The 12,560-nt window shown below is 34.4% G+C and overlaps 1 protein-coding gene across 1 annotated transcript; it reads right to left on the reverse strand.

The window, feature by feature from the left end:
* Window positions 1-6,416: 6,416 nt before the first annotated feature.
* LOC111880258 (uncharacterized) lies at window positions 6,417-11,434 on the reverse strand. The gene is made up of 6 exons (XM_042900680.1): window positions 11,290-11,434; window positions 11,000-11,140; window positions 10,195-10,277; window positions 10,026-10,087; window positions 9,350-9,357; window positions 6,417-8,581 (listed from the first exon to the last, which is right to left on the reverse strand). The coding sequence occupies exons 1-6, from the start codon at window positions 11,432-11,434 to the stop codon at window positions 6,417-6,419; spliced, it is 2,604 nt and encodes an 867-aa protein (XP_042756614.1).
* Window positions 11,435-12,560: the final 1,126 nt, after the last annotated feature.

Here is a 12,560-nt window from a genome sequence, read left to right on the forward strand (position 1 = left end):
GTTTGCACTCTAGACACTTTGGTCGAGAGTCCGAATTTATCTTTGTTGGACTCAAGGACCGGTCTTGGAGGGGTGGAATCATCATTACATAGAGATCAACATAATTATTCCACTTTTAAAATAAAAATGTGATATATTGTTTTGCCATCATTTTGATCAAATTGATAAAAGATATATCTATTAAAATGTGGGAAATTGAAGAATCCTAGTTGTTAGTAACAAAAGTTATGTTATATGTTTGTAATAGAGATATAAAAATGTCTATTGTTATGAATACAAGTGCAAGTGATGGTAGAATCACTACAACAGACTAGAGTATTACCGGCGACAAACGACGTCGTTAAAAGTGGGGCTTGTCGCCGCTAATAGCATTAGCGGCGACATGTCGTCGCTAAAACGTCGACGCTAATGTTTCGTCGCTATTGATCGAGTTGTCGCCGCTAATACTTGTTTATCGTCGCTAAAGACGTGTCGCCGCTAATAAGCGCATGGCGCCGCTAAAGACCTGTCGTCGGTAATAACCGACTGTCGCCACTAAAGGCGTCACTGGTTTTGGTGTTTTTCTTATATATATATATATATATATATATATATATATATAAAAACTGGTATGATATTAATAATCTAATCCTACATTCAATTCCAAAATATTAATACAGTATCCGTTTAAAATACTCGTTCAATTTAACATATAACAAAATAACGAAAATACTAGTTTAAGCATTAGCGGCGACACCTTTAGCGGCGACGCTAAGCAATAGCGGCGACATGTAACGCGTCAATTACATGTCGCCGCTGTTGCTTGTGGTCGCCGCTAAAGGTGTCGCCGCTTTGCTAACATTTCTTGTAGTGAATTCTTCCTTCATAACAACAATGTTCAATCTTAAATTTACATCTTAAGATCAATGTCTCTGATGAAGATCTCTTCCTAACTCGGCCTCCAAGCAATGTTTTAAAAACCAGTTTGAATCGGCCAGTCGAATCGGTTGGATTGGATACCGGTCAAGTGAGTGGTTTAGTTAGCATCGGTTTTATGCTTATTTTTTGACCGAAACGAATCGTTTTTTATAAAAAAAAAAAAACGGTTAAAAAAGTTAAATTAAACCGATAATACCAATTAAATTGAATAAAAACATACATAAATGAAATATTTTACATAACAAACTTTGGTGATTCAAGGCTCGAATTTCTTTGAGAATGTCTATAACAGTTCAATCTATCATTTTTGGATCCGTGGAGAAAAAAAGATAGATGTCGATGATTTCAAGATTTGGGGATATCTACCATTTTCATATTTTTATATTTTGAATCCAATATCCAATTTATGTGGTAACACACAGGATATGCAAGATTATGGGAGAAGAAAATGAACTTTAAGATTAAGACTATGTTTGACAGACTAGCTGAAAAATTAGTTGTTAGCTGAAAAACTAGTTGATGACTGAAAAGGTAGCTATTAAATAAAAAGTTAGCTGATAGCTGAAAAGCTAGCTGATAAAAAATAACGTTTGGTAAAACTAGCTAAAAAGCTAGCTGAAATATATAAAATTATATAAAAGGACATGTAAATATGTAAGAGTATGTGTTTCTATAATTAATCAAAATGTATATTTGGAAAATTTTAAAAAAGCTTCTAAAAAGCTAGTCTAAGTAGCTTTTCAAAAAGCTAGCTTAGAAGCTACTTTTTGGCTTATCAAACACGATAACATAAAAAACTCGAAAAATAAGCTAGCTTATTAGCTAGCTGTAGCGTGTCAAACACAGCCAAAATATGCATCAAATAAGTAGCACAAATTTAATTTTTCAAATTTCACTTTGAAGAGGAACTTTAAAATTAAAATAGCAAAAAAAAACATAAAATATAACAGTTAATTAAAATAAAATCATTAATCAAATATGAACTACTTAATGAATTTCCGAATGTAACAGTTTAATTAGAATAATTCATTTATAAAATGCTAAACTCGAAATAATTATAAATCAAGTAATATGCCTACATCAACAATGTTAAGCGTCCCCAATTTTCATTGTTATATAATAGCGACTTCTTAAACCTTTTGGCAACACATTCAGAATTCATAATTCAGAAATACAAGTGAAAATGAGCAGCGATCGTCAAGATACTAGTGGCTTCCAGCCACCCAACACCGTCGAAGAATTCCACCGCCAACCACCTTCATCCACCACCGGAGACAACCTCCCTGATTCCACCACACTACATCTTCCCCATACTCCATCTCCAATGGCACCTTCGATTGAAACTAACGAATCAGAATCACCCATATCCGCCTCTCTTGGTGGTGCAATCTTTACCACTCCGTCAACTTCTTTCGACGGTGCAGCAGCGGCAACCACCACCACCGTGAATACCCACAACCCAGTTCCCCGAACTCTAACAGCCAATGATTCATCCGCTAATCAAGATCCGCCGACAATCACCACAACACCTCCCAAAGTCTCGGAGTCACCAACAAGAAACAGCCTACTTCGCCGGTCACATTTCGATCAAGAACTCCGTCGCCAGAAAAACAAGACGCCGCCGCCTGGAGTCTCTTCCTCGCCGGCAAAATCAAGAACTTCGCCACCAGGATCTTCCAACACCCATAAGCATATTCTCGAATCAAAGGTTTGTATATATCTAACTTCTTTAATTGTGTTTAGTTTCTTGTTCGTAGAGTTTAAAGAACAATTGAGAAATCAAATCTTTCTTTAAACAGTTGAGAAAAATGGGAGATAAAGTTTGTGAGATTAAACAAAGATTTTGCGACGTTATTTGTATGACATCTTATTCACAATCTCAAGAACATGCAGAAAACGACAACTCTCCTCAAGTATGACATCTTATTCACAATTTTCTCACTCTTTAAATAGCATTAATTAATTTAAATATCAAGAACATTATTAATTTGTAATTATGTAGGAAATGGTGGAGAACCTTCACAATGGTTGCTTCAGATTGGAGTTGAGTTGCTCATGTGGGAAGCGTAAAGGGATTTGTAGGGATGCTGCCTTCTTCCTAAATATTATACTAATGTTGTGTTTCTTTTTCATGATAGGAATATCATATAGCTTTCTTCTAGTTTTGTCAAAGATTTTCCCATGGTTGTTTGCCACATCTTGAACTTGGTGATTGTTGTAATTCTAGAATGAAAGCTACGAGCTATGCATTTCTCAACTTGATGTTCATTGTTTTATGTATCATTCTTTACATGTTCTTAGGATTGGGGTGTCTCTTTTACTGAAGAAAGAAAGATAAGAAACCGAAAGAATTTTTCAAAGTTTGCATGAAAGTGGTAGGAAGTATAGTGATTTCATTCATAATGATTAATCGGATATAGTAATCTACTTTCATATTTTATTACATTATTGTGTTTATAAAATATTTCTTATTAAGATGTTACAAATTGAAATGTATGTAATCTTAATATTGCACTTTCAAATCTTTTATCAGTTATATTCAATTATAAACTAAAAAAATATTATGTTTATATGACTAAAGCCATGTAACATTATTATCATGACATCAAACGACTATAAATCTTGTAAACAATTAAAGAACTATAGTTCTTGATTCCAAACTAACATTTTAGTTTTAAGCATAACAAAATCCTTGATATTAGATTTTGTCAAAAAATGAATTGACAACAAACATTGGCAATAAAAACTCTTTAGGAAATGGAAATTCCTGAATTCACACGTCGCATTCTATGATGATTTGATGAAAGGAACGAAAAGATGGATGCCTCTGTTAATTATTTAAACAATGTCATATCAATAACACTTTTGCTAGTTATAATCAAGTATATGTATGACCCCTACTATGGAATTAAACTATCCAAGCTATATCTAAGATAGCAAAGCGTTTAGTAAATAGACACACGAGATGGTATTCTAAATGTATTTTAATATAAACTAGATGGTCAGAGGGTTTCGTTTTTAGCATTTGTGTTATTTTTATGGCTTCTGAAATAAATAATATTTATTTGACTGCGTTTGAACCTACTTTATATCTTTGTTAAATGGAAAACTAAGAGTATCTGTATATGTTTATATAGATTTGGTTTTCTAACGGATAAGTATACAAACAGACGACTGATTACCGAAGAAAAGATATTTATTTATTACTGGATGATTACAGATCGGATAACAGTAGGAGTCATGTTAGACGCTCGCAAAAAACTTGTGATTTCGATTCGTTGTGCTTCTGGGTGGTGCTGAGTGATTTTCTTGCATACATCGATAGCTGTTGTCATATTATGTTGCATCATGTCCAACATATTTGTCGAGATCGGCGATCACAGTGTTGGTGATGATACCATGCATGTATGGCAGTTCTGTTGGAGCATCATGCAACATGTTCTATCTGGAATTGTTGATGGTGGTGTACGTCGTTTGGACAGCTTCATTGTTTGGAGCTGATCGATGGGTTAATTTCTGCATGACGATATTCATGATGTTTGTTTGCGTTTTTGTAGAGGTATTAGTTGATCGTAAATATTCTTTTGTTATGCAATGTGTTTGCTGGGATGTATGTATCTGCATTTAATTGCGTATTGATAATGGTTGTTACCATAATGTATTATTAATTAGTGGATAATTTAAACGGATTATTTATTTAAATCGGTATGTGTGTATTCATGTTTTAGGTAATAGCTATCATGCATGTTATAATGTAGGTGGTGCGTTAATTCATAGAAGAAAAGAAAGTGTTGGTTGTTTTTCTTGTGGAAACATCTATGAAATTTAGAAGAAGAGGATTGATAGAAAGAGAAGTTATTTGTTGTTGTCTCTGGAATTGGTTGTATGATGGACTTGAGGCCAACATTGATGTAGAACTCATTTTCAAGGAATTTTTGATAGTTATCTAATTGAGGACAGCTATAATCTGATATGGTGTAACACTGTGAAACATGGAGGACAGACTCAATGTAGCTTTTATTTGTTCGTTGTCCAAGAATTTGTATGGCATCTGCCTGTAAAGAGAGATTGTTATATGATTGGATGAACGTAGTTTCTCAGTCATGTTGTTAATAAGTTGACATTAGGTCTGTTTTTATTACAAAACAGGGATATTTATGATTTACGGATTATGGCATATTATATACGAATATACCATTTATTAAAGAGATGATTTTTTTAAAATAACAAATTCGGTGTTTTTATAAACATAAAAAAGTTGTTATTAATAATTTTGTTGTAAGAACTTTTATTTATACTTTCTGTAAATAATTTATTTTTTGTTATCAACATACTTTTTAATATTTAAAGAACATCAAAATATAAAATTTAGAACCTGATTTTGTTGTAATCTTTTTTGGTGACTACTTACAAATCTATCAACAGCAAGATACCTAGTCTCGTATCACCGAACATCATGTTTCCATTTTTGCAGTATTCTAAGTTGTAACGGGCCTCCAATACCATCAGTCTTCAAGTCAGAAATGCTCGTCATGAGTTGTTTCCGTTTTCTAATAGAAAGAAATGTGTGAAAATCAGTGTTATATTTGGAAAAGAATAAGAAATTTTATAGATATGTAAATTATGTGGAAGCAGTGAACAACAAAGTTATTTCAAAAAGTATTAATGGTCTTTAGAAAAGGGTTCATGAAAGGTATGACAGGTAGTGATACTATGGACCTCTGTTGAAGTAAGTTTCTGCAATAAATCTTTGAAGACAACGTTTTTGGTTTGATTCTCTTCCACTGTGTCATTGGTCTTTATTAGTATTTTTATGGAATCTGGTGATGTTGCTCAGGATAGTGCTACATAAAGTTGTCCATGTGCGAAGACGGGCTGTGACAAATAGATGCCTATTCTACGCAGTGACTGTCCTTGACTCTTGTTGATAGTCATCGCGTAACAAACTTTCACTGGAAACTGTTTTCGTGAAAACGTGAATGGGAAATCTGATGATTTGTGTATGAATTTTATCCGTGGTATATATGTACGTTTTCCAATGCAAGTGCCGGTTATGATGGTTGCTTCGATAACGTTTGGTAACAATTGGGAGACAATGAGTCGGGTACCGTTACATAAACCTTCCCTCTGATTTATGTTTCTTATCAACATTATTGGACAATGTGTTTTAGCTGTAAGCTCATGTGGTGGTATTCCTGGAAAGTTTAGTTGGTTTAGGTATTCAATTGGATACAAGCCTTCCATATCTGATGTGTGCTTTCCATTTGGTTCCATGATGTCTGTACTATTGTATGTTCTAACACTTGTTCTCACGATTTTTAAAATCTGGGTGTTTATTTCGTCGGTTGCCTCATTTGTAGGAGAAACTATTGCTCTTACTGAAAGGTCTGCAGCAGTGGGGTCGATAAGTATACCGTCTCCATAAACAAAATCTATCAACGTCTTTTGAGAGTTTGGAGTGGCAGATATTAGGAGTGAGGATGGAATTTGTACCCAACTTAATCACATGGGTCGTCTTTGTCTGGTATACCTATGATTCTGTCTCCAATAGCTAGCAACCATCTTGCAAAAGTTGATGTGGACATTGAATTTTGAGTTGTTATGTCAGATGATTGTAGTCTCATGTTTGTATGTAAAATACGAACTGTGAAATATGGCCATAAGTATGAACTCGGTAAAGTTAGTGCAATGATTTCCGAACGCGTGCTTTTTGGTACAACGGGAAGAGTCTGGCGGAAATCACCACCAAGAAGCATCGATATCCCTCCAAATGGTTGTTGATCACAATCTAGCACATCTCTAAGTGAGCGGTCTAAAAATTCAAAGCACCTTCTATCACTCATTGGTGCTTCATCCCAAATAATGAGTGTTGTACGTTGCATAAGTTCTCCAAGGAAGGAGCGTTTTTTAATATCACATGATTTTTTGTCTGTTAAGTCGATAGGTATCTTGAATCTTGAATGTGTTGTTGTTCCAGAAGGTAGCAAAAGTGACGCAATTCCAGAAGCAGCAACAGCCAATACAATCTTTCCTATGGATCTGAAATAAGAAAGAATGGTTGTCCATAGGAATGTCTTGCCGGTACCCCCATGTCCATAAACAAACATCAGTATTTGTTTTTTGTTTTCTATGGAACTGCCGACTGTATTATAGACTGATCTTTGGTCACTGTTTAATTTTGGCACCAGCTCATTGTGCTCTTTCATCAGCCCTTCCCTGTCGTAGCTCAATTCTTCCAGTAGAAGACGATTTCGTAAAATACCAATGACATCAGCTGAAGGAACGGGAAGGCCAAAGTCTCCCATTGATTTAGATGGAACAGCAGAACAGAGGATGTTATCTAAATCATGAAGCAACTGTTGTTCAATTATGTCAGCAGCTGAAGCAACATTCTTATCTGGTATTTGGAGTTTCAAGGTATGTAGATAATCATCTTTCATCTTATCACATGCACTGTCCCATAGTAAACGTGGATTGCTGACCTCACAGAAAAGCAATAGGTGGCAGAAAAGGGATCGTAGCTGTGATGCAGTTGCCCAGATGGAAGCTTCTGTGAAACAGGTAAGCCATTCAATATCATCCCCTATCAATCCAAGTGCATTGCAAGTGGCCCAGAAGTTTGGGTAAATGGTACCTCGTACGGTGCGCAAATCTTGAAATGATGTACATCCCTTTTGGTGGCAGAGTAGCATCCGTAAGTAAAATAATTCGTCGGATGTAGGATGTACGAATACAAGCCGACCTACTGTTTTTGATGACTCATAAATTCTTCGGCTCCATGACTTAGATGACTTTTCCCATTTGTAAGATTTTGGATAATCCAGGTATGTCAAATCATGACCTTTTGCATCTCTTGCGTTACTTTCAAACCACGCAAGTAGGGTGGTAATACTACTATTCGGATTTGATAGTACTTCAGGTATTGTGTTTTCTTCATTGAACATCCATTGTTGCATGTTTTCCTCATGTACAGTTAGAATCTGTACAACTGGATGGCACTGATGTATACGAAAGTCTAAAATCCGCCATGCTGCTTCATGTGGGCATATGTAGCGCCCATCCAAAAAGTTTTGTACCTCGTTTACAACACATATATCTTCATTTTCGGGTCTGTTATGGCTAGTAGTGGGCAGCGCTGTAGATGACTGGTTGGTTGATTCTGCCTTTTGGAGAGTGTATCTTATGCGATCAGCTCCTTTGGAAATATATTTGAACAGGTACTTAATCAACATATTCCAACCACAGTATTCAACATTGATGTGTGCACGGAAACGGGAACAAAGCCTTTTATTGTAGGGCACCACATAGCCATTGTCTACAACCTGTCCATATCGGGTAGTATGATGTGCATATGCGCTACGTTTGTACCGTACATATCCCTCTCTGTCAAAGAATGTACTGTCAACAAAGTGTCGAGGGAAATGTTTAGTACATTTACCATCCCTCATACATGGAGCCTTTTCATTAAGCGGTCCACACGGGCCATGAATCATGCAACTTGTTATCGTCTCGTACAATTCTGCCTCGTTAATTGGATCCGACAACTCTGCTGTAATATATCTGTCAATATCAATTGGATTTTTTATTCTATCTGAACTGTTTACCCAAAGTAAAGTATGACAATGCGGAAGACCTCTCTTCTGGAATTCGATAGTGTACAAATCTGTAATTATGAACAAATTTCAAAATATTAACATTTAATATTTTTCTATTTCTAAATAAGAGTGTAAGTATACATTGAAGTTAATATCTAAACATATATGAAACTGAAAAGATATCATATTTAATGGAATATAGATAAAAAACTAATAATAAAAAAATATATATTAAAAAGGGTACATCTTTCAGATTGATATGGAATCTAATGAAGACATGTTATAGTATGGAGAGAAGCGTATGTGAGCATAAAGTAAAAGCTCTCGTGAGTGGCAAAGAGTAGGAAGATTCTATGTCTACCAAATTATAACTAAAAAAAAAACATTAAGAAACATACTTAAAAACAAACTGTAGTACATATGTTAACAATTTGTTACCAAAATCCAAAGACAAATGCTAGTACATTTAGAAAGCTATATGAATCAAATAAAATATGGATACTGTGAACAGTCCCATACTATTATAACATAACATCTTAATGATTTCATGCTAAAAATAAAAGGGAGATACAAAATTAGCATAAAAAGATACCAATATATTAATAAATTTTGAAAATTTAATCAAATATACTTTTGCCAAATAAGTGAACCAAATATTATTATATATTATGGAATGTAATAGAGTGTGTTAAAAAACTAACAGATACAAAAAGTCAAAAAACAGAGCGTAAAAAAAACGAAAAAAGAAACCAATAAAAACTGAAAATTATCATGTAGCATGTGTAGGAAGATATGGAATGTAATGTATAGCTGTTATAATATGGGATAAAAATTACAGTTAGAACTAAAAAAAAATGAAATAAACAAAAAAGAAAAAAAAAAAAAAAAAAAAGTAAATTGTCAATCGCATAATCTATATACTTTGAATGTAATATATCATGTGTAGGAAGATATGGAATGTAATATAAAATAAAATCATCAAGAATCAGGACGAAACCATGTACTTGCATGAACTAAAAGCTTTTATTGCAGCCAAATAACAGGAGGATTCAATATGTAAGAAATCGTAGCAAAAAAATTATTATAAAACACACCTAAAGCAAACACTAAAAAGTATGTTAATGATTCGTTAGTGAAATTCAAAGACAAACGGTAACATATGTACAAAGGGGTACCTTTGGAAATGATCTTTAATATAATTTATGTTTGCAAAGACATATAGCTGGATGTGAATCGAATAAAATATGAATCATGTAAGCATTGGAATACTAAAAACACATCACGTCTTAATGATTTGATGGTAACAATAACCTTATATTTAAAATATATCTCAAACGAAGACAAAATGCAAAACATATATGCTTCAGCCTCACTAAATGTTTTGTTTTGTTTTAGAAACTGAAGAAACTCATGAACTTTGATGTTCAAGACTATAGCAGTGATATCTGGTCTACAGTGGACATTTCTTTGCATATGTGTATCCATGTACTCTGTTATTTCTGCCCACTTCACATCGCATGTAACATCGATATACCATTGTGGATGGCCATGGGCATAACAGAAAAATTCGATTTCTACGAAATTATAACAAAAAAACCCACTAAAAAACATTGTTGAAAACAAAGGGTAAAAGGTGTAAATAACTATATTAACAAACATATGCAAAAATAAATATGCTAACCATTTGTTCTAAAATTGGAAATACAGATGGTAACATATCTACAAAGGGGTAGATTTGGAAATGATGATTATTATGATTGATATCTACAAAGACATATAGTCTACATGAATCAAATAAGCTATGCATAATGTAATCAATGCAACAGTGTTATAATATGACATCATAATGATTTCATGATAAAAATCACATCATATTAAACAGGTAGAAATCCATAAAAAGCTGAGAGGTACAAAACCATGACAGATTGGGAAAAAAACGGAAATAAAAAAACTAAATAAATAAATAAAAACCAAATACTATTATCTATGAATAAAAAGGGATGTTTTGAATCTAATGTACCATTTCGATCCAGATATGGAATGTAATGTATAGCTCTTATAGTATGTTACAAATGTGAGAGCAAAATGCATAAAAAAATGTAATAACTCGTAAAAGCATAAAAAAAAGTAAAAATGTAAATTACTATATATGAGTAAACAGGTGTGCTTGAAAGCATCAACTGATCGAGTACATTGGGAAAAATGTGTGTTAAGTGAAATCTTCCTGGATAAGAATGAAACCATATGACAGCGTAACGTAAACATTTTTATGAAAGGATAATAACACGGAACTTGAAGCTGTACGAAACGATAACCAAAAAACATTAATAAACAAAGGTAAAAACAAATATTAAAAAATATGGTAACCGTTCATTACAAAAATTGAAAGAAAAATGGTAACATATCTACAAATAGGCAGATTTGGAAAGTATTATCTGTATGATAAATAACCCGTACATGAAAGGAATATGAAATCGAAAACATACATGCTTCAACCTCGCCAAATGTTTTGTCCTGTTTTAGAAACCGAACAAACTCATGAACCTTGATGTTGAAGACTCTAGCAATGATATCAGCTCTGCTGTGCACATCTCCTTGCATATGTGTATCCATGTAGCGAGTTATTTCTGGCCATTTCACATTACATGTAAAAGTAATAAAGTATTGTGGATTGCCATACATTCTAAATATAGAAAGTGCGTCTTGATAATGACTATACATGAATATGGAAACAAAAGTGGGTATTGTAATGGCATATAGCTTGGATGCAACTTACTAATAAGTTGAGGCCGATCCGATTGCGAATGGATAATGATGTCATATGTTGTAGAGATTGTGTCATCACCAGTTACTATACAACCCATAGACCCAGACGATGGCAAATCATACCTACGATCTGCAACATTGTTAAACAGTCGCATCGCATATGACTATAAATTACTTTCTTCTGCTATTTGTTTTGCGGTCTTGAAGGTGCGCACATATTCATTATTAGCCCCCAAAAAGTTGACCAGATAGCTGACAATGTTACAATCTAAATCGGTCTTTGCGGGATGATCAAAACGCCTCAATCTGTTCTCTACTTCGTTCCCAGTATCAAAGAGGTATAGCTACAGAAACCTCGGACCCTTTATAGGATCCGGATAGAGGGACCCAATCTTGTGGCTAATCTGACCAAATATCTTAAAAATGTTGAAATAATTCAGAATTCCTTAGTTTATTTAAGTATGCACGTTTAATTGAGTAGCTGAATAAATCAAAGCCATGTTGGCTGTAGTACCGGGTCTTATGCTGAGTAGAGATAGTTGAGGTAGTTGCTAATTAATCGCATTTTTTTTGTTTAAATAGTTGTCGAGTCTGTATGTTGAGGTATCACCTCTAATCAGTTTATCATCATTAATGAAGTTCAAGCTTTAAGCCATATACTCTGTTTTTGCTGTGTTACTATTCCATTTCTAATAAGCTTTGCAGCTTTGTTTTGGGTCTAACATTTGGTATCAGAGCGAATCTGGTGCATGCCCAAATATCAGCCAAAGGATATGACGGGAGAGAGCAGCAATGGTGGAAGAGAAGGCCAAGTAACACTCCATTATCCCATGTTGACGAAGACAAATTATGGAGTGTGGGCAATCAAAATGCGGGTATACATGTTGGCCCAAGGTGTCTGGGATGCAGTAGAACCCAGAACCTCGAATACCCTCGTTGAATCAAAGAAAGACAACATGGCGTTGGCGGCCATTTATCAGGGTATACCGGAAGATCTGTTAATGGTCTTGGCGGAGAAGAAGACCGCCAAAGAAGCCTGGGAAGCCCTAAAAATAATGTATATGGGAGCTGATAGAGTGAAGGTGGCCAGAATTCAGACGTTGAAGGCTGAATTCGAAACATTGAGCATGAAGGAGACGGACTGTGTTGATGATTTCACAGGAAAAGTGACCAACACTGTAAGTATTCTACGTACGTTAGGAGATAAGATCGAAGAAGCTCAGGTAGTAAAAAAGTTACTTAGAGCTGTGTCATCCAAATTCGTCCCGATTGCATCGACTC

This window comes from Lactuca sativa, chromosome 3 (genome assembly GCF_002870075.4).
Source record: "Lactuca sativa cultivar Salinas chromosome 3, Lsat_Salinas_v11, whole genome shotgun sequence".
NCBI classification, from domain to species: Eukaryota; Viridiplantae; Streptophyta; class Magnoliopsida; order Asterales; family Asteraceae; genus Lactuca; species Lactuca sativa.